At 55.6% G+C, this 21,858-nt stretch overlaps 3 protein-coding genes across 9 annotated transcripts; 1 reads left to right on the forward strand and 2 right to left on the reverse strand.

The window, feature by feature from the left end:
- Window positions 1–2,441: 2,441 nt before the first annotated feature.
- Window positions 2,442–4,854, reverse strand: CMTM5 (CKLF like MARVEL transmembrane domain containing 5). 3 transcript variants are annotated; one of them, XM_040968808.1, is made up of 5 exons: window positions 4,574–4,854; window positions 3,607–3,759; window positions 3,060–3,152; window positions 2,795–2,879; window positions 2,442–2,702 (listed from the first exon to the last, which is right to left on the reverse strand). In XM_040968808.1, exons 1-5 carry the CDS (start codon window positions 4,697–4,699, stop codon window positions 2,689–2,691), a joined length of 471 nt encoding a protein of 156 aa, XP_040824742.1. In that variant the 5' UTR covers window positions 4,700–4,854; the 3' UTR covers window positions 2,442–2,688. The 3 variants fall into 3 exon arrangements, with proteins under 3 accessions (XP_040824742.1, XP_040824741.1, XP_040824743.1); XM_040968807.1 differs by having other exon boundaries at window positions 2,993–3,152; XM_040968809.1 differs by lacking the exon at window positions 3,607–3,759.
- A 1,173-nt stretch (window positions 4,855–6,027) lies between these two features.
- Window positions 6,028–10,231, reverse strand: IL25 (interleukin 25). The gene is made up of 3 exons (XM_040968391.1): window positions 10,152–10,231; window positions 7,774–8,013; window positions 6,028–6,283 (listed from the first exon to the last, which is right to left on the reverse strand). Exons 1-3 carry the CDS (start codon window positions 10,229–10,231, stop codon window positions 6,028–6,030), a joined length of 576 nt encoding a protein of 191 aa, XP_040824325.1.
- Window positions 10,232–15,185: 4,954 nt separating this feature from the next.
- EFS (embryonal Fyn-associated substrate) lies at window positions 15,186–21,512 on the forward strand. Of its 5 annotated transcripts, XM_040969795.1 has the most exons (7): window positions 15,186–15,203; window positions 18,357–18,605; window positions 18,763–18,906; window positions 19,011–19,733; window positions 19,945–20,019; window positions 20,844–20,867; window positions 21,078–21,512. In XM_040969795.1, the coding sequence occupies exons 1-7, from the start codon at window positions 15,186–15,188 to the stop codon at window positions 21,510–21,512; spliced, it is 1,668 nt and encodes a 555-aa protein (XP_040825729.1). The 5 variants fall into 5 exon arrangements, with proteins under 5 accessions (XP_040825729.1, XP_040825728.1, XP_040825732.1 ...); XM_040969794.1 differs by lacking the exon at window positions 20,844–20,867 and having other exon boundaries at window positions 19,945–20,015; window positions 21,044–21,512; XM_040969798.1 differs by lacking the exons at window positions 18,357–18,605; window positions 20,844–20,867 and having other exon boundaries at window positions 19,011–19,127; window positions 19,356–19,733; window positions 19,945–20,015; window positions 21,044–21,512.
- The last annotated feature ends 346 nt before the right edge of the window (window positions 21,513–21,858 follow it).

A 21,858-nucleotide genomic window follows, 5' to 3' on the forward strand; every position in this document is an offset into this window, starting at 1 on the left:
ACCCAAAACCAACTTGGGGTTCCAATGTGGTACACATGCCAAGGGTTCTGCTCAGGTGCTTGTGATAGTTCTGAAATGCTGTCGATCTTGCTGATCTATGGATGAGGAAACCCTTCCAATGTCCGTGGGCCGACACAGTCCACCTTGGAATCTCCATTCACCCATGTATTTGCTGTCATCGTTTGACTGGGGTAGTTGTTCAATTTATTCTGTTCTCCTTTCTCTGCTCTGATACCAGATGTCCTCTGCAGGCCCCAGTAGGCTGCCATATCCTCTATGTGCACCAAGGCCTGCCATCCAGCCTCAGACCTTTACATTGAGGAGGACCAATTCTCATGGGTGGGCCCCTGTATCTGTGCCAGGCAATCCAGGCCCCACTACACTTCCCGTTCCCAGAGCTCACAGACCCTGTTCCCACCACTCAGGCAGGCCCAAAGACCTGGACTAAGTGACCTGGGCCCCTCCAGACCCCAGCAAGGAGACATTTCAAAAGCAGAGAGCAACAGGACATCTCTGCTAGAATTTGGGTGTCAAGGCTGCCCTCCACCTGTCCCACTTGAGGTTGTAAGGGTTCCAAGTGTCTGGGGACCTCCAGTCACCCGGAGAGGTTTGATACATGAGGACAGAGGTGCAAGGACACGGGACAGGTTCCAGCCTGACTGCTCCACAGGGAGTCCCTGGCTCTTGGTTCATATCATGATGGCTGCTTAAGACTAGGAACTAGGGCCAATGTGCAGTGGGCAGCAAGCTGGGCTGTGCTCCTCTCGTTCGAGCTCTCAACCAGACATACAGGCCCAGGAACATGGACAGATTCACACAGCTGGCCATATTCTGCTCTTTCTTGAGTTCCTGTTGGGACAGGCCAGCCCCAGGGACCAGGGCTGGATTTTGTATAATCTGATCCCTTCACCTGACACCCCACTCACGACCTCCCTCTTCTATCCCTCCTCTGAGGCCTTGCCCACCGTGTCCCACTCACCAAGACCAGTCTGCTAACCTGCAGATATATGGGGTACAGAGCCCTGAGGGCTTGAGTAGACACCTGGGAAACACAGACTCCAGGAGGGCTGCCGACCCAGGGCTTGAGAGCAGGAAATCAGGGGCAGGATATGTGCACTGTGGTGGGAAGCAGGGGATGAAGTGGTGGAAGCCACTGATTAGAACACCCACATGCTATATGAGGGTGTCTGGTTCAAGACCCAGACTCCACTACACTTCCAACCCACCTTTCAGCTTGTGTGCCTTGAAAGCATCAAATGATGATGGCTCTAAAGTATGTGGGACCCTGACACTCCATGGGAGACCCAGGTGGAATTCTAGGCTCCTGGATCCAACCTGGCCCAACTTCAGCTCATATGGGGATTTGGGAGTAAAGCCCCCAAGCCCCAGAAGAAGGATCTCTTTTGGAAGATCTCTCACTCTCTCTTTTCTGTTACTCTGTCTTTCAAATAAACTTTTTTTTTTCCTTGTGGGGGCTCAGGCTGCACCTGGTAGGAGCTCTCCAGAAGAAGAGGTAGAAGGCATTTCTGAGCATGAGTAACCAGCACTGTAGGGAGGGGTTAGCAAGTCAACTTGATGGTGCTGCTGGCTGAGGCTGGACCAGCACAGTACCCAGAACACCTCTCCAGGTGTCAGGAGAGCTGGGTGCCAGTCCATTATCTCACTAGTAGGAAGTTCACGTCCCATGACCCCCCAAGGGATTGAGGGCACGGAAACAGTTGATATTTAACAGTTCCCTTTCTGGTAACAGCATATTGGGAATTTCTCCTTCTGATAGCTCAGGCTGTACCTCCCCTAAACTCAGCCCCACCTCCTGTCCTGGACCTCCAGGCCAAGTTCTCCCCCACAACACCAGGGGGAGCTATGCCCATGCCCCAGACAGGCACCTCAGCTCAAGTTCATGGACAAAGCTGTGTGCCCAGGTGCCGGATGGGCCCCTAACATTGGGAAACTTCAAATTGTCTCAGGGGCACATCACTCCAGCCCTCGACCACTACAACATGACAGAATGGCCAAGATCTTAACTTATGACGTGTTTTTTAAAGATGGGTTTTTACGTATATGAAAGGGAGAGAGAGAGAGAGAAATCTTCCATTTGCTGATTCACTCCCCAGATGGCTACAACAGCTGGGACTGGGCCAGGTGGAAGCAGAAGCCAGGAAGTCTATATTACTCTCCCACACTGGTGGCAGGGACTGGATCAGAAGTGGAACAGCCGAGATTGGAAGCAGCGGTCATATGGGATGCCCATGTCACAGGTGGCAGCTTAGCTTGCTGCAAATGGCCAAGTTTTGTGTTATAAGGAAGGATATCTTTGTCTTCCCTGCTCAGATCTGGCCCCAGGGAGGGACAGGGACCTGGACTGGGCATTTTTGCCAAGAACTTCTTGGCATCCCTGGTCCACCTGCTTTCTAGGCAAGACAAGACTCAGCAGTAGGATTCAAATCTTTTAATTTGGGGCTGACTTGGAGGACCAGCTCCCATTACTCTTTCCCCTTCCTTCCCTAAGTCCCCCTCTCTTCTGTCCAGGGCTCCATCAAGGGCCAGAATCCAGAGCGCGAGGCTCCACAGATGCATGTCCAGGGATGTCTCAGACAGGCACCTCTGCAGGTCTGAACTCCAAGAGAGATATGCCTAGACGTCACCATCTTGGGCCTCACTGCAGCAGGGGGCCACTTAATCCCAGAGTCACTGCGGATCCCCTGTGAAGAAGGAACAGGGTAGGGGAAGCAATATCAGAACCAAGTGGCTAGGACAAGGGAGGGGACACAGCCACTTGGAGCACAGCACTCACCTTGGGTGGCCCTAGGCGCCAACTCAGTCCGGTAGGTCTTAAAAGCATCATAGGCAAAGACAGAAACCAGAATGATGCCAAAAACCTGCAAGAGAGCACAACAGGGGCTACTACTGGGCCACTGGGTTAGGAGTCAGGGAGGTGGGTGACCCAGGAGGGCAAGGGATGAGTCAGGGCCTGCGTGAGGTGTACACACACCAGCCAGAGACCTGGGGTTGGGTGGCAGAGCCCCACAGGTGGCAGAGCCCCACAGGGCTAGACTCACAAAAGCAGCTATGGCAGCTCCATCCCGGGATGTCACAGCAGCAAAGGACACCACCAAGAAGATGATGATGGCACTGATGCAACGGAGGAAGTCCTAGGGGGGCAGTTTGGGGGGTGAGGATCACAGAGGTACCATGAGGCAAGGGTAATGCCCTGTGTTCTCCAAGCATTCTGAATCCCTATGTACAGACACCACTGGACATGCCATAGAACACTCCTGAGAGCGCGAGACCACACTGCTACCCAAGGTATGCAAGCAGACGGACCCAAGAGCCACCAGGGGGAGGAACTAGGGACAGACCCATGCACAGCAGCTTGAGGGAGGTAGCAGGGCAGGACTGGCTGGGGGTGGATGAACCCTGCTGAGTGGACCCAAGGGATTGCCTCTTGCCCCCAGTGGCTGAGAAACCAGTGTGGACCCCGGCACAGTTCTGAGTGCAAGGTACAGTGGCATGGGGCAAAGCCAACACACATAGGTGTAGAACAGGAGGGCTGGGGGAGGAGGAGGCAGTCCCTGAGTCCAGAGGGAGGTGGGCCTGGTTCCTCACCAAGCAGGGCCAGTTGAGCCGGTCAAAGCGCTGGTAGTACTGGGTGGCATAGAGGAAGAGGAAGGCAAGTGTGATGAAGAACTCCAGCAATGCAGCAGCCATGTAGGCAGAGATGGAGGCCGTGAAGCAGATGAAAATGATGAAAGTCAGAGCCTGCAAAAACAAGTATGGTTTGGCAGGAGGGTGGTGCCAGGAAGGAGACATGGGTACCAGCCAGCCCAGGCCTCGCCCACCATGAGAGCTGTCCTGCCCCCTGCCTGGCCCCCACCACCACCCATCCTTGGAAAGAGGAAAGAGCCTGGCAGGTGTCCCCAGCCCACTGGCATCAAGAGCCACCATCTAGGCTGTCGCTCAGCGGAGGTCCCAACAGAAGTTGCAGTTTGGGCCAAGCTACCTGGCTCCAGGAGTCTATTCCAGAAGGATTCCCAGAAGCAAGAAACACCATGTGCTCACCTGCCACAGGACTTGCACCCATAGCTGCCCTATACTCCAGTCCTCTATAAGGACTATTCCCAGAAGCCTCCAAACTTTCTCCTATCAAGGCCAGAGAAGGCTTAGAAGGCAGGCGCCTCCCGGTGGGTTCCTGGGGAGTCCTCAGCCCTGGGCATGTGCAGTGTCTGTGACCTCACGGTGTCTCCCCAGGGATTCACAGGCATGGGCAGCAGACACCAGATAAGCTGCGGCTACAGGAAAACTGTTCACTCTGATAGCCAGACCCCAAGGTCATGGTAAGAAGCAGCCCTGTTAGAGGGCAGGGGAGGGCTGGCAGGCACCATAGCCTCCCATCCTCCATCTCCCACTTACTCAGTGTCCCCAAAGGCTGTCCTCAGTCTAACTTCAATCCTTCCTGCTGCAACTGAAACCTGGAGGTGAGGGCTGAGCAGCCAGGGCAGAGGGAATGTTCGAGGGAACTACCACGCGGGAGAGGAGGGATAAAGGCATGGAGGGTCAGGGAGGCAGCTGTTACCAGCTCGATCTCCAGCAGGATGCCTTTGAAGGAGGACAGGAAGGTCTTGTCCACGGCGAAGCCCTGCAGGGCAGCAGCTGCCCCCTCTTCAGGGGGCCGGTCTCTTCTATCCCAGGCACCTAGCATCTCTCCACAGGAGGCCACAGGGTACACTTTCGCCCCCTCTCCGCCACCAGCAGCAGCTCAAGAACCCCCAGCTGGCTAGCTAAGGTAGCAGACAGGAGTGAGAAGGCACTTGGAGAAACCTGCGAGTGAAGCAGGAAGCCTCCCCCCAGGGGCCTTCACCCCACTGTTCCAGATCTTCAGTGTGGCCACACCAGCCCAGGGAGAAGAGGAGAGACAGGAGAAGGAAGGGAGGATGTGGGAGTGGCCAATCCCTCCCCTTACTCAGAGCCCAACCCAGTCTGGAGAAGGGCAGAAGGAACTGGGAGAGGGTGGAACCTGGAGGTAAGCCAGAAATGCAGGTGAGGGGGGCAGGACCAGGAGTCCCCTAGAGACCTAAGTCCGAAGACGTTTATGTCCCCTTCCTCTAACCTTAGCCCCCTTCCTTGGCCAATCCTGTCCCGGTTTTCCTTTTAGAGAGGGTGGGACTAGAGCCCAGCTCAGGCCCAAGTCAAGCCATAGCCAGGACCAGAGACAAAGACGGATTGTTGGGGGTACAAGGGGGTGCTGTGTGTCTACTGCGGTGCCTCAATAGTCCTCTGTCTTCAACACCCTGGGAGCGCAGCCTGATCCCCACCCTGGGCCTGGGAGGGATGCAGCAGGAACTCTGGAGGGCCAGAGAGTGGGTGATCAGGAAACCCCAGGGGTGGGTGCATAGAAGGGACCCAAGTAGGAGACTACTGATGCATGCCAGAGACAAACCAGACCCTTTTTAAATACAGCTGTTTATTGGGAGGAATCTGCCTGTGTGCAGCGCTTAGAGTCGACAGCAGTAACTATACAGGGAGTGTGGGAAGTGGGTCTCATGGGGTGTCTGATGCCTGCATGAATGAGGGCATGAATAAACAGATAAAATGAGGGGCTCTCTCCTGGCCAAGGAGGAGAATATCAAGAAAGTGCCTGTGCTGGGCCAGGGCAGCTGGAGCGGGGAGGGAGGGTTATGGGGATACAGGGACAGGAGCATGTTGGCCTCCAGCAATGGGCTGAGCAGTGACAGGCAGGGCCAGGATAAGGCTTTCCACAGCAGCAGCGGCAGCCGCCGCCACCATCAGCAGCAGCTGCCTCCTTCACAAAGTGCTTCCAAAAAGTGCAAAAGTGTATGTGTTTCTGCCAACCACACCCCCAGCCCCACCCTTGGCATGCTGAGTCAAGATCCCTGTTGGTCCAGGGGGTGCTTTGGAACCACATGGCCAAGCGTTCAGGTGTCCTGGCCACCACCACCACCGTGGTAGGTGATCAGAGACCTGGCTTCAGTTCTTTGTATAAGGGTGGGCCTTGCTCAGACAGAGGGACTAGGTCATCACCCGGGGCCGAACGCACACACAGGCCAAGGAAACTTGGTACAGCCGGCTCTCCAGGCAATAGCCCCGGGGGGCACCATGCTCCCGGGAGCATGGTCTTCGATAGAAGACAGTCTGGTTGTGATAGAGCAGCTCTGAGTTGCCCAGGGGGTCCATGTCGCTACCCGTCTGGAGGCTGACACAGTGCGGGCACAGGCAGCGGGCGTGGTACAGGTCCTGGGGCAGCCGGTTCAGGTCTCTGTCCAACCTGCATGGGAGGCACTGGTCAGGCCCTGCAGAGAGCCTGAGAGCCTGGTTTCCTGTCTTAGTCCTGACACCTGCTTGCTATGTGACTTGGAGCCAATCACCCTCCCCCCAGCTCCTCCCTGAGACCCCCACTGGAAATGGGGTAAGAGATGAAAGGACAGTATTCCAAATGGTCCCTTAAAGATGGGGAAGGGAATAGGTGCCTGCTTGGGCTCAGCTCCCATAGGCCACATACTCAGGGCTATGGCCTGAGCATTAGTGTATCACTACACTCCTTATTTGCCATTACTACAGAAGTAAAAATTGCTCCCACAGGCAAGTATAGCTATCCCAAATCCCCAGAGGGTGCCATCCTCAGACACTGCCCAGGTGTAAGCTAGAGGTACATTTGAGAGTGCATGAGGCTAGGACTTATTCTGGAAGGCTCTTTCATGGTAAACAAACAAATAATTAAATAAATACATAAACAAACAAACTTGAAAGCCACTGAAAAGTAGATGCTCCAGAAATCTGCAGAGCATGCGCCCCACAGACCCTGGCAGAGTGTGGTTTGACTAGCACAGCAGTTCTCAGAGACATACTCTGCAAGAAAAGGGCTCTGTGGTCCAATGAGCTTGGACCACAGAATTCAACATACTGAGGACACTGGGAATCATCAGTGGGTAGGAGCTGAACCAGCCTTTCCTAAACCTACCAGGCATCATCACATTTTTCTGAGTGTTCCGTGGGACACATTTTGGGGAAGACCAGTTGAATGGGAGTCACAACCTCCCAGTAAAGGAGTCTGGGCACAGCTGGGTCAGCCATTTGGTACCCAGCCAGTCTTCTGGGACTGGGACATCCCAAGCTTTGGGACCTGGCGTGTTCACCCTGGGTCTCACCTCCTCTAAAGCTGACTCCTTCCCTAACTCCAGTAAACTCCATCCCTCCCCAAAGCCAAGGCTAAGTAGAACTGGATTTACAGAGTGTGGGCAGCTGGAAAGCTGGAGACAGAGATACTGAATGGGATTCAGAGCATTCCGTTCACAAAGTTGCCCCCAAGAGTTGAGACCTTCACTGTCTTAATGCACCTGTAACCCTTCATCGCTCAGGCTGGGAGCATCTGATATGTGGCTGCTCCATGCCCATGTCACAACAGCACTCCCCAGCATTTTAGTGAGAAGAGGTGGGTTGTTGTGGGGATGAATAGAGAAGGAGAGAATTGACTTGTATCTATCTTCCTCCCTTTGAGCTGCCCATTAGCCTACTGGATTGTATCTCACTCTACAGATGGAACCAAACCAACCAACCAACACTGAGTTTGGAAAACTTGAGGCATTGGACTATACTCACACAATAAGAGTCAGAGCTGGGATTCCAAGGCAGGCCTTGAGGAGGTCCCAAATCCTTGGGCTGTCCCAGATGGGAAGGGGCAGTTGTGCTTGAATTGGATGGGCCTCATACATGCCATGGGGACACAGTTAGACAACAGGGAGGGGGCAGCAGACTCACTCGTATCTCCAGGGGGAAATGGCCCTGCTGTTGAGGGGTCCATCTTCACTGGCCCTGCAGGATTCTTCGGAGAAGGGGATGCTGGCCGATGCTGGCTCTAGCACAGGCGTGGGCACTGGGGACCACTGCAGCCACTCCCTAGGAAGGTGTTGTCCTTGACTGGAGCAGCAGGTCGGCCAATAGTGTGCCTGACTGAGGGTGTGGGTCCCCATGGCCATTGCCAAGAATGCCACCACCTGTGGAAAAGGCCAACAACAGGACAGCAGTTAGTTCACCCCAGCCTCTGCTCCCAGCAGCTCCACCCAGCTGCAGCCTCACACCTGAGGCAGCTTCAGCTAGGTCTGTGCTCCACCCCGCTCACAGGGGCCCGTCTGTCACACTCACCTGGTACATGCTGGATGCTGTGCCCTCTCCGCAGCTGCTGTGCTGATGAGCAGGGCCTTCCAGGCAGTCTGGCAGAAGCAGGTTTGGAGTCCTGGTTTTATTCTCAGCAAACCTGTTTTGTATATTCAAATTTATTTCCACTATCTCTTGTAGGGAGGGACTAGAGATTAAAAATACCAAACCCAAAAAACCTGACCGCCTTTCCAAATGCTATCCAGGGAGATGTTGATCTCAGGACAGTTGGAATGACAGCATCATAGGCCTAGTGGCTGATTGGGTACATTCTACTCTTTCCTCTTCCGCTCCTGTCATCCACCCCCTCTTTGGAGGCAGGAGGTAGAGGTCAAAATAATTAAGTTCTATTATTTTTTTACACCTTGATGGACTGGTATCATGGAGATTTCTCTAGTGGCATAGGCCACTCCAAATTAGGACTCTGACCTTTTTGTAAGAAATGTTCTTTCCAACCCAAGCATGACCTCTCCGATGTCCCACCCATCTATATATGATGCCCTTGACTCCTGTGATAACATAATATCCTGTGATACTGTGATTCCACTCACTGTATATACTTCTGGCACTCATCCTGGATGACTTTTCTCCTGCTATCCCTTCACTATCCATGGCCCTCTCCACACTTTCCCTGACCTTCTCCTTGCAATAGGATTGCTGGTCCAATGCCACACAGTAGCCAGGCAAGCTCTGATTTTAAGAATGTGATGGTAGATGGACCAAGTTGGATGGGAACAGCTGGGTGGACCCAGCACAACGGCTCAATTGGTTACTTCTCCCTTTATGAGTGCTGGGATCCTGTATGGGTGCTGATTCATGTCTCAGCTGCTCCACTTTCCATCCAGCTCCCTGCTTGTGGCTGGAAAAGCAGTACAAGATGGCCCAAAGCCTTGGGACCCTGCACCCACGTGGGAGACTCAGAAGAAGCTCCCGGCTCCTGGTTTCTGATCAGCTTAGCTCTGGCCATTGCAAGATCTTTCTTTCTTTCTGTTTCTCTTTCTCTCTGTAAATCTGCCTTTCCAATAAAAATAGATCTATCAATAAAAATAGATCTATCTGTTTTCTAAAGAAAATGGTGAAGTGAGGACCAAGAGGAGCAAGACAGCACCTAAAACCCAACCAGCAAGAGACCTTGGTGCCAGGACTAACCTGCCGCACCCCACACAGGACCGTGAGGCTAAGCTCCAGGACAGGGACCACAGCATCTTCAGCATCATGGGCCACTGTCAACCCCAGAAAGACCCAGAGCTGAGTCTAACCCCAAAGACATGGGCCAACTGGGGCCAGTTCACTTGGGAGATACTGGCTGGCAACAGGCCAGAGCCCACTTCCCTCTGGGTGTTTCTCTTCGTCCTAGCACCCAGGGGTGCCCCTCTCCTTCCACCCTCAGCCTCACCCACAGACATTGTTTACAATGTGGCTTCCTGCTTTGCATGTGCTTTCCCTCAGAAAATACTGTTCTAGTAACCAGGGACTCGGGAAATAAACAGAAGGAGCCAGGAATAACCCAAACAGCAGCAGGAATGGGGAATCCTCAAGGCTCCAGGGGCCAAGCAGCCCCAAAGGAGAGAAGCAATGGAGGGGCTGCTCTAGTGGGTCCCTGGAGGCCTGGGGCCATGGGATTAGGTGGGAACGGGGAGGTTGGCAGGGCTCTCTAGGAGAATGGGCAGTGGCTAGAACAGAGATGCTTAAATAGCAATAAAGTCATGGGACTGGCATGGTGGCAAAGATGGTTTAAGTCTTGGCTGCTCTGCTTCCAATTCAGCTCCCTGCTAATACTCTTGGGAAAGCAACAGAAGATGGCCTAAGTGCTTGGGCCCCTGCCACCCATGTAGAAGACCTGCATGGAGTTCGGGCTCCCAGCTTCCATCTGGCCTAGCCACTATAGTCATTTGGAGAGTGAACTAGTAGATGCAAGATATTCTTTCTCTCTCTCTCTCCCTCTCCCTCTCTTTCTTCCTCTCTGCCACTCTCTCTTTCAAAGAAACAAAGCAATGAGGCTGGGAGTATCATCATCCAACTCCCACTGCCCATCTTTGCCCCAGAACCTCTGAACTTCCATTCACTGTATATACTTCTGACACTCACAGGTGCCAGATGTGGTCATGAGCTCTGGACCAGCCTCATCTTTACTCTTATAACAAACCGGATATGGAGCCATTATCCCAATCCTATAGATGAGAAAACTGAGTGCAAACAACATGTAGAAACTCACCCCAGGCCACACAGTTAGAACAAAGCTGAACCCTAACCAACACCAAATCTGAGTTCCAGGCCTGAAGATGTCACACTTCACTGACCGCAAATGGAAAGGGAACCCCCGCAGTGTGCACTTCTCCCATTCACCTGGGCTGGGGCTGGACCAGTCTTGGCTACACCTGCTTGAGGTCACATAGCATTCCTTCCCACTTAGACATAAGCCCTGCTGGCTGGGATTTACCTTTCTGGCTTTCTGTTCCCCAGCCCTGGGCCTCGTGCATGACCTCCAGCTGGCTTCCGGTGTTCTTTGGCAACCCCCAACCCCAGAACAGACTCTTAGGCAACACTGGTTCAGGAGAATTGAAATCCTACAGATCTCCCTCCTAAACCAATGCCAAGGTAGCAGAGCTGGAGCCTGACCTTGGTCAGATCTGCTGATCTCCTGTCTTAGGTAAGAGGTAGTTACCAAAGGAGCTGGAAGTGATGCCAGCTTCTTGTTTGCTTTGATGATGTTGCAGAATGGACACTGGCCTGGGTTGTGGGAAACATTGCCATTCCAGCGTGGCCTTTGGTGAACCTCCCTGCCTTGGCAGCCCAAGGCAGAGGAAATCTGTGACAGGCTCAGGGAGGACCCCTCCAAGCATACCATCTCTCCACCACCACCCTATTTGCTGACGTGTCTTGACCTGGGATCCCGGGCTCTGGGCCACATGCTCCACCTGCATGCCCGGCAGCCCCGCCTCTGCCCTTATCTCTGCAGCGGTTTTGTGGGACTCCCTTCCATGAGAAACATTTTCCAGAGGGTTTTCCTCCTGGGGTAATTAGTTTTGGAATCCCTGACTCATTTCAGCTTCCAGGGAATCCCTGGGGGTGTGAGACATGGGGGTGGCCACCAGGAGAACCCCTGAGGCTGGGAGCAAAGGAAAGTCTGCCCAGCACCTGACATCAAGGCTACTGTGCCGACACATCCCTGCCTGGCTGGGCCTGAGCTGGCAGCCAAAGAGGATTGCTGGGATTTCAACTCCTGGAACCCCTGAAAAAATAAGTCGGTAGGTACCTCCCAGGAGAGACGGGGAAGTTGTCATGGAACATTCCTCCTTTCCTTTAATGTGGACCTGTTCCTGGGGCTTGCAGGTTATCAAGCCATTGCTGCCCTGCCCCTCCTCAGAAAGATCTTCAAGTTCTTGCCTGCTGCTTCTAGGTTCAACTTCTAACCAACTCTTGACCTAGGGCCTTCTCTCTACTCCTCCTCCACACGGATAGAAGTGTGTGTGTGTGCGCATCTGGGCAGGTGGGAGTGGCAATGATTGTATAGCCAAAGGGTGCCAAAGGGCTTGGGGCTCTGAATCTCAGCTCCTACCACCATCCTGGGACCACAGGACTCAGTAGGGTCTGCCACAGCTTGTCTGTACCATCCTCATCTGAGGCAGGGATGTGGGATGACACAAAGATGTTCCAGGGGCTTCTGCACCTGCTGCCAAATAGATGCTGCTCAGTTTAGTGCACCCTGTAAATTGGATACACTCCCTGTATCCAGTTACTGGATGATTGCTGCCTGGCCTAGCTGGGAGCCTCCAAAACCTTGCTCTTATGTTCTGACTGGGAGCCACCATGGGACTGGCTGTTTACTTGTTTTGTTTCGTTTCGTTTTGTTTTGTTTTTTAAACCACATTTATTTCATTTTATGACACAGTTTCATAGACTCTGGGATTCCCCAACCCTTCCCCTCCACATTGAATTCCTCCACATTGTTACAGTAGTACAGATCTTAACGAGTCATGATTCCTTCATTGCGGGCATGGACCATGCAGAGAGTCCAGCATCTTATTGTCCAGAAAAATCAACAGTTTCATTGGAAAAGGGTCTGAGGTAAGAGTGTGCAAAAACAAGTACCAGGACATGCAGAACCCCCAAGCTAGGAAGCAGGGAGCAGTCCAAGGATAAACAGGAGAGAAGGCTGAGATCAGGTGGAAGAGGGTATCAGGGACCGGATCACTCAGGATCTAACAGGTTCTGATACAGCCTTTGGATTTCACACAAGGTCATTTGGAAGGATCAATCGGATTCAAATAGGATTGGCATGATGGGAGTTTCTCAAGGGCGGATACTGTGTCCATGACTTTCTGGCATCCCCACAGGGATGGTGCCAAATCACAACATCGTTAGTTGCTTTGGTCCAACACTTGACAAGGTCATGAGCCAGACCCTGTTCTCAGGATTCTATTAACCCTTACAACAGCTCAGACAAGGAACCCAAGGGTTCCAAGAGGTCCTGTGGCTGACCAAGGTCACGAGCTAGTGTCAGAACCCTGACACCCAGGGTGCTGTGAGTCCTAAGAGAACCAGGAGAACTTAGCACTTGAAACATTTGAGAAGAGGCCCAAAAAGTCTCAGCTGGAAGGAAAAGAAGAGTTGGTTGGATAATGCTAGAAAGGGGAAGAGATGACAGGAATCTGGAGCGCCAGGTGGAAGGTTCCTTGCTTTCTGTTTCCTGAACACACACAGGCAAACCCCGAGGTCTTGGCTGCCAACTGCTCGGCCTGGATCTCTCTCCAAGCAGACTACAGCCCAGAACTCTCCTGGAACAAAACAGACCCAGGAATATTGAAGGAGGGAAGGGCGAAAGAAGGAAGAGTGGGACCTGTCCAAGGCCTCAAGCTAAGTTAGCCGGGCCTGCTGTAACCTCCAAGTGAACGAAGTTATGCATGGTTATCTTCCAGCTTATATACTTGAAATTTCCATCTGCTCAATATAAACACTAAGAATCTACTACAGCTTTGCAACCCTGTCTGGCATCCTGCTTTTCGAAGAGGAGCAATGCCCAAAGTAGGACACAGGAGTCCCTCCCATTTCTGACAAGCTCTGCTCTCAGTCCCAAAAAGAACGGGAGGAGGGGTGACTGGCGCGAAGTAGATACACCAAGGAGTCATCATAAGGAGAGTAGGGAATGGGAGGCCCAGCGTTGAAGCCAAGGTTGCTGGAGCTACATGCCATATCTTCCCTTGGTGTCCACTGTCTCAATCCTGCACCTTGCAGTAGGGCTGACCCAGGCTGGGGAGAAGAGCAGGCCCGGGCTGGCAGAGGCAAGCAGAACGCTGCCCCGCCCGCCACTCCGGAGCCAAGCGCTCCACACTTCACGTTGCTCCCCAAGGCCACAAGTCCGATCCAGCGCGCCTGGCCCAGGCCAACCCGACCGCCCCAAGAACGGCTGGGCCGGCCCTGCCACCCCTGCCACGGCTGCACCACGCCACAGAGAAGCTAGCTCGGCGTTGGACCCTCACGGCGGAAGAAGGCTTGCGCTCCCTCCTGCCCAGACAGGGACAGAAGTGGGGCCGCTGAAGGGGAGGCTGAGAGCCCCGCGGAGCCGGGGCCGGAGCGAACCACGCCACGCCGCCCGGGAAAGGCAGGGGGTGGCCGCCAAGTCCCGAGGAAGAAGGCACCAGGCGGGGCCGAGTGGCGGGGCTAGAAGGGTCCGGGGCTGAAACCCAACACCGGCCGCGGGAAAGCTCGGCCCCCTTTCTCCTCCTCCCCCTCCCCTCCCTCCTTTCTCTTTATCCCCGGGACGCAGCCCCGCGCCGGAGAGGAGAGGGCCCGAGGGGAGGAGGAAGGAGCTGCACCGCGGGGCGGTGGGACCCCGGGAAGAGGAGCGGCGATCGCCGGGAAGCCTGGTGACCTGGCCAGCGCGCGCTCTGCGCCCCCATCCCGAGCGAGCGCAGCGGCCCCGGGCCCCTACGCCCCCTGCGCCTAATCGCTGCTCTTTGCCTTGACGCGTGGCCTTTCTCTTCTTCCCAGAGGCACCTGCAGCTCCCCCGAGGGGCCCTGCCAAGGGTGCATGTGAGCGGCGACGGCGGAGCGGAGGGTGGGCGCCAGCTCCTGGCTCTGCGCTCCTGGGCCAAAGGCTACAAAGGGGCTGGGTTCCCCTGCCACCTTTAGAGTGGGCGGCGCGCGGGGTAGGTCGAGGGCCTCTTTCAGGGGTACCTGCAGGACAGTTGGGGTCCGTCCGCGGCCCCCCACGAGGAGCCCAGGCACTACCCGCAGGCCGCGGGAACACGCTGCAAGCCCCGCGGGCGGGAGCGCGAAGCTGCCTCGCCGCCGGGGAACAAGCGCCTGGACAGAGGGCAGTCTCTGCGGCCATCCCCACCTCAAGGGACTACGCTTTCCGAGGCTCCCGGAGCCAGCCTGGCCCCCTGTCGCCCACTTGGGCTAATTTGAAGAGAAACGCGCATCATTCCTCCCCAGGTGGGCCGGCCGTTGTGTGCCCGGCCACCACGATCACAGTCCCGGGAGCAGCGCTCTCCCGGCGTGTCCTGCGGGCGGACGGGCGGGCTGGGCCGCCAAACTCGCTCGGCCGGCCCAACCGCCTCGGCGGCTTCTGCTAGTCTTCGCGGCTGCTCTGAGCGGCCTGGAGAGACGTCGAGCACAGCCCAGCTCCTGCCCCTGCGCCGCCCCTGGGAGGGAGCTTGCGGGCCCAGGGAGTCTGGGAAGTCTAGGTCGACCAGCTGCGGGGGTCCTGGCGGTGGCCATAGGTCTCGGGAAGCCAGTGGGCCAGCACAGAGCGCGCGCCCTTGGATGCGCTCCCGCAGCGACGCCCCAGCCCGCCTCGCTCCTCCTTCCTGCCTAGGCAAGCTGCCTCCCATTTGGGAAGCTTTTGGGGCTTTTTTTTCTCCTCCAACCTCAGCGGAGGCCACTGATCAAGAGCCACGACCTAGGGCGGCCTCGTCGCGTGGAGGCCGCGGACCATGCTGCGAGGCAGCCACCGCTGAAATCAGCAAAACCCAGCCTCGCCTGAAGCGGGCTGCGCGCGGGAGGCCAAAGCCATGGCCATTGCCACGTCGGTGAGTCCACCAGCGAAAGCAGGGTGCGCAGCAGAGACCTCCTGGCCTGCCCTGCCCTGCGTTCCTGTCGCTTTTATTTCTGCCCTCTCTTTGTCCCTGGCCCTAGCTCCTTTCTTCAGGAGGCTGTGTCCCCCTCCTCTCACTTTTGTTCCCCTTCTCCCTCTCACTCTTTACCCCTGCTCCTCCAGATGCTCCTCCCCGCCCCCCTTGCTCCTTTTTTTTTTTTTTTTTTTTTTCTCTAAAGACTGCCTGGCTGGAAGGGAGGGGGTGAGTGTAGTGCGAGTCCTGTCCGCACCCTCTGGGCCAGAACAGATGGTCACTGGAGGCTGACGGGTTTATGAAGAAGGCAAGCAAAAGATTGGGCCCAAGTGGCTCCAGGGGCCTTCAGAGGCGGGTCTGCGATGAGTCCATCCTCCCCTTCCCCAGTCCCCACTCCACGGAGACTGGTGGAGGAAAGGGAGGAGCAGAGAGGAGGAGGGTGACCTGGCAGGGAGAAATAAAAAATAGGGGAAGGAGGGGGTGGTGATGTCAGCCAGCCTCAGGCCACTTTCCGGGGACTGGGGACAAAGGGAGGAGACAGCTGGCATGATGGGACAGTGGGAGGAGGTCTCCCAGGGTGGTTGGGCCCACTGCCACCCACATGAAGCCAGCCAACACTCCCCTCCTAAGTCAGCTGAGGCCTCTAGCGTGGGGGGTGGGGTGGAACAAGCATGGCCACACCCATCATCAATCACTCTATCATCAACTCTGGCCCTTGCAAGACCTAGAGATGTGGCCCCATTGGACAGAATTCAAACCTAGCACAGGGAGGAGCTCTCCACAGCCACACCTCTGTCTTCTGTGCTGCCCAACTGTAGCAGCCTGAGCCTGGGCCTCCTGCCTCCCTTCCCTAGGCCCCTTGCTGGGGATTCCCAGGGATGGGGAGGCAACCACCTGCTCTATACTGTTTCCCTGTAGAACTAGTGAAGGTAGAGACAGGCTGGTGGCCTCCCTGTAGTTCCTGCACTGTGTGATGGCTCAGGGCCAGGAAGGGGGAGGCCCTGGGGGGGAAGTGGAGGGCAGTGCCTCTGACCTGGAGATGCTAGCTCAGGAGTCAACTGGTCCACCTTGTGTCCCAGGAGGTAGCTTTTCTTTCCTGCAGAGGAAGGGAGCTTTTGTTATCCAGCTTGCAGAATCCTAACAGCATGAAGTATTTATTGAGCATTTACTATGCCTGGCCCTGTGCTAAGCTTTGTTACTTTTTTTTTTTTTTTGAAAATTTATTTTATTTGAAAGGCAGATTTACAGAGAGAGACAAAGCACTGGTTCACTTCCCAAATGACCACAGCAGCCAGAGCTGAGCTGCTCAGGAACCAGGAGCTTTCTCCAGGTCTTCCACATGGGTGCAGGGACCTAAGAGCATGAGCCATGCTCCACTGCTTTCCCAGGCCATAAGCTAGATCAGAAGTGGAGCAGCCAGAACACAAACAAGTGCCCATATGGGATGTCAATGCTGCGGGCAGATAATTACTTTGCTATGCCACAGCATCAGTGCCTGTTGTAATTTTTGGGTTGGCCTGACAACCTTGTGAGGATAACAATGTTACTATCCGAAATATGGATGTTCAGGTATGGATATGGAAATGGAAGTCTACAAAGGAGGACATCGAGGCTCAGAAAGGTTAATCAACACACCCAAAGACACCCAGTTTAAATAGGGGTGGCGGGGAGACAGAGTCAGGGTTTGGCACCAAGTCTGCTTTGCCTCCAGGACTGAGTACCTTTAACCCCTGGCCAGGTCCAAAACCCCAATTTAGGATTTGAAAGACAAGCACAGAGCAAACCAGGAATGTGTGCCCTCCAGTTAGTATGTTTCCTTTTGGTGGGACAATGCCTCTTGGAAGCTGAGTTTTATGGGTGGGAAAGCAGGCAGGAGAGCTCCGTGGCTCATTAGAAGCACTCAGTCATGAAGAGCTGGCACATGAGCCCGCCACCAGAGGGAATCAGCGGTCAGGAGACCAAGGGCATCGTCTGCCCGAGCCTACGAACAGCCTACCAAGGGATCCCTGGCCTCCTGGCCTGGAACCAAATGAATCCACATGGCTACATGGCCTGCCATGCTGCACTTCAACCCCACCACCAGGGACGCCCCCCCAGCAGGCATGGACATTGAGCAGTCGCAACTGAAACAGAAGCTAATTTGATGTATGGAGTAGTTTAAGCTTGAGTCTATCCAAAGACCTCTGGGACAGAGAGCCATGGAGGGTGACAGCAAAGGGCTGGGGAGTAGAAGGAAGGCCGCCCACATACCTCACTGTCTCTACTCTGGGATGTTCTGTGATTGTTGGGAGACCCTAGAGCGAGAGGCTCAGAGTGCAGGCTCTGAACTGAGCAGCCTGGAGTTCAAATCATGCTTCACCCACTGCATGGACCAGCTTGTGTATCATTTGCCAGCGTGGGGAAAAATGATGGCTCCTCTCACAAGAGTCTTAGTAAGAGTGAAATGGAATGAGCCAAGACTTGCATGGTAGCCAGAGACATCTTCTGCACTTGCTGTCAATCACCCACGCGTGGAGCCCTCGAGGGAGAACGCTTAGCTGCTCTGGCCACACTGCAAATAGGTCGATGAGCATTTGATCTCGCTTGCACACTCACACACATGTACACATGCACTAGTGGGCATACGCTTCTCTCTATGGCGACCTGGGCCTCCTATCGTGGAGCCCTATTCACTCAGACTGACAACAGAACAATCTCTTCAGTTTCTGTTTTCTCAGTCAGCACTCACTCCTGGATCAGGTACCCCCCGCCCCCAACCTCTGAGAGGGTCTCTTTGTGAGGAATGATGGCTTGGTGGGCGGGACAAGAGGAAGGCACAGAGTGTAATTGGGGGAAGGAGGAAGAAAGGACCTGTTTGCGAAGGAGATATTGTAAATGGCACAAAAGGACGCAGGGAAGTGTGCTGTAAGTACAGGGAGTAGTAAGTGCAAAGGCTCTGTCTGGGTCAGGAAGAAAATCTGTCCAGTTCAAGGAAGAAAAAAACATGGGTGATGGCCCAGAGACAAGACAGACCACAGTGCAGAGTTCCTGTCTTGGACCAGAAGCACCTGAGGGTAGGCAAGGACAGAGGGCAGCATCAGCTTGCACATGGGTGAAGAGCTCTCTCCTCCACAGGCCCAGCTGGCCCGGGCATTGTACGACAACACAGCCGAGTCCCCGCAGGAGCTGTCCTTTCGTCGAGGGGACGTTCTGCGTGTGCTGCAGAGAGAGGGTGCCGGGGGTCTGGATGGCTGGTGCCTATGCTCCCTGCACGGCCAGCAGGGCATTGTCCCCGCCAACAGAGTGAAGCTCCTCCCCGCCGGACCCACTCCCATGCCCGTCCTCTCCACGGGAGCACCAGGGCACAACCAAGAGGACCAAGAGGTGAGAGCTGCAGCCTCCCCAAACCCCAGCCCCGGCCAGGACACCCCTTTACCCCTGGACCCTGTCTCCCCATTGACCCCGTGCTGCCCCAGGCCCGTCCCTACCTTCTCCAAGCTGATGCTGATTTTCTGGCCTACCTACTTATCTCGATCCCTAGGTGTACGTGGTGCCACCCCCAGCCCGACCCTGTTCTGTCCCGAGACCTCCAGCTGGAACTCGCCCACCCTCCCCTGACCCCATCTACAAGGTGCCCAGAGGCAATGGGACCCAGCCGGCCACCCTAGGAGGGAGTGCTTTAGAGGTGAGGCCTGGAGGCCTACGTATTTAGTGGCTGGTCCTCGGTGGGCTGGGGGTAGGAGGTAGTGTTGGACAGTCCTAGGACAATGTTCCACCTTTTCCCTGCAGGTCTACGATGTGCCCCCCACTGCCCTCCGGGGACCCTCCAGTGGCCCCTACGACTCACCCACCTCTTTTGCCCACCTCCTGACCTGGGGCACTCCAGAGCCCTCTAGAGAGGACGAAGCACCCTATGATGTACCACTGGCCCCCACATCACCCACAGAGTCGGAACCTGACCTGGAGTGGGAGGGGGGCCGAGAGCCGGGCCCCCCGCTCTATGCTGCCCCCTCCAACCTGAAGCGGGCCTCTGCACTCCTCAACCTGTATGAGGCACCTGAGGAACTGTTGACAGATGGGGACACCAGGGACACGGAAGAGGGCATCTACGACGTGCCCCTACTGGGGCCCGAGCCGCCCCCTTCACCAGAGCCCCCGGGCACCTCAGCCTCCAAAGGCCTGGACACCTTGTCCCAGCTTCTGCCCAGAAGCCCCCCACCCCAGCCCAGGCCCCGGCTGCCCTCAGCTGAAAGCCTGTCCCGCCGTCCCCTGCCTGCCCTTCCTGTCCCAGAGGCCCCCAATCCCTCTCCAGCTCCCTCTCCTGCCCCTGGTCGCAAGGGCAGCATCCAAGATCGGCCCCTGCCTCCACCCCCACCCCGCCTGTCTGGCTACGGGGGCCCTAAGATAGAGGGAGACCCAGAGAGCGGGGAGGCGGAGGACAACCTCACAGGACCCCAAAACGAGTATGAGGGCATCCCGATGACTGAGGAATACGACTATGTCCACTTGAAGGTGAGCTATGAGGCTGCTCCCCCTACCCCTACCTCCTAGCTTTCCATGCTGCAGCCTGGGCCCTTCACCCTCCCAGACTCAGCCTAGCAATCCACCAGGACTCTCAAATGTGGAGTCAGAAGTCTGAGGGCCTGGAGAGGGGTGGAAGAGACCACACAGACCACCCTGCCTGGCTCCCTGCTTCTGCACTGAAGCCTGCTCCCCTCTGCAGGGCATGGAGAAAGCTCAGGGATCCAGGCCCCAGGAGAATACCTTCCCCGGGGAGCCCAAGCTGCAGGAGCAGCAGGTAACCCCTGGCGTGTGGGGCTGGACTGGGGGAGGAGGAGCAAGGAGGGAATTTGACTAGATGAAGGGGAGAGCTGGCCTGGTCCTAGAGAGGAGTTAGAACTAAGCAGGAGAGAGCTGTAACTTGGAAAAGAATGTTAGAAATTCAGAAAGACAGGAAAGAATGTGTTGGAAAGGAGTCAGGAAAGCAAGCAGTGAGGAGCACAAAGAACCCCTGGGCTGCTGGTCAGACTTCTGGGTCTCACTTCAACTGCACATTCCTGGGGCCCTGAAGGACCTGGCTCCTCAGCCCTGCTCCTCCGCTAAGAAGCCCATCAGTTAAACTCGCTGGGCCTCAGGGAAGCGAGGTGCTTTCCTTGACCCCTGTCTCCAGCAGTTGGGAGACAATAGCTGCCATTTATCAGCTGTTTACCAAGCAGCAGGCCCTCCGTGCACTGCATGGACCATGTGCCACGGCAGCTCCTACCGCATGTTCTCTCGACCCCTGCACTGCAGCCCTCTGGGGTGCACACTGGACATGCACTAACGGTGCACTGGCCACTCACTGCACCCACCTGCTGAGTACTTGACGCGTGTCTCGCCAACTGCAACAGGCTGCAAATATACTACTCATCACAGCCTTTGCAGGTTTCCCCAAAGGGAAAGCTCCATAATTTCCCTACTGATTACTTATGGAAAACATTGCCCATTCTACATGTTCAGGTAGCTAAAATGTGCCCATTCCTTTTCACTTGTCTGAATGTGGATAAGTTTTCAATTTGCCCTGTGGTTCACCTTACTTTGGGAAGGACGGTACCCGGCTTGGGCGCTTAGGAGAGAAGGAAGTTCAAAGGCTTGCCAGAAGTCAAGGTTAAGCTTATTTGAACCCAACTTACTCTCTTGCTAGCATTGAGTCTGGATTCTGAGAATTGCAGTTTTCTGAGCAACTTAGTTATGAGCTAAAGAAGTTACCTTTTGGGAAAAAGGAAGGCAGAGCGAAAGGAGGGAAGGGGGGAGGAAGCGAGGGAGGAAGTAGCAGCAGCAAGTACTTCCCCACTGACCCCTCCTCTTGCCCCTCAGGAGACCCTGTGCCCAGGGGAGCCGCTGGTTCTGTCCACTGGAGACCTGCAACTCCTACAGTTCTACGCAGGACAGTGCCAGAACCACTACACAGCACTGCAGACGGCCATGGCAGCCCTGGTGGCCAGCACCCAGGCCAACCAGCCACCACGCCTCTTCGTGCCCCACGGCAAGCGAGTGGTGGTGGCCGCTCACCGCCTGGTGTTTGTTGGGGACACCCTGGGTCGGCTGGCAGCCTCGGCACCTCTGAGGGGACAAGTTGGGGCTGCAGGTGCAGCGCTGGGCCAGGCCTTGCGGGCCACAGTTTTGGCAGTCAAGGGGGCTGCCCTGGGCTACCCCTCTGGTCCTGCTGTTCAGGAGATGGCACAGTGTGTGACAGAGCTGGCAGGGCAGGCCCTGCGATTCACCACTCTGCTCACCAGCCTGGTGCCCTGAGGCTCTCCCACAGCACAACCCTGCCCCTCCCTGCCTGGAACGCCCCTCCAGGTCTGGGGGCATGGGCAGCCAGAGGGCTCTGTTTTAGGGGCCAAGAGAGTGTGTTGGGGGTATCTTTCCAATCCCTTCTGGCCATCTCAGCCTGTTCAAGGTGTCTGTTGTTCCCCTCAGCTGCAGCTTTTTGTATGAGCCATTTTGTATAAATTATTTATATTTTAAAAATATTCTTCCCCTGCTTTGTCAGGGGTAAACACCGGGTCTTGCTTCATGTCCCCAGCTGGTGGCAGAGGTCATACTACACTGCCCTTCCACAAGCCTTGGGAAGTCAGGTGGCTGGAAACATTAG

The sequence above is a fragment of the Ochotona curzoniae genome, unplaced genomic scaffold (genome assembly GCF_017591425.1).
Source record: "Ochotona curzoniae isolate NIBS_2020 unplaced genomic scaffold, NIBS_Ocur_1.0 scaffold_4701, whole genome shotgun sequence".
In the NCBI taxonomy this organism is placed as follows: Eukaryota; Metazoa; Chordata; class Mammalia; order Lagomorpha; family Ochotonidae; genus Ochotona; species Ochotona curzoniae.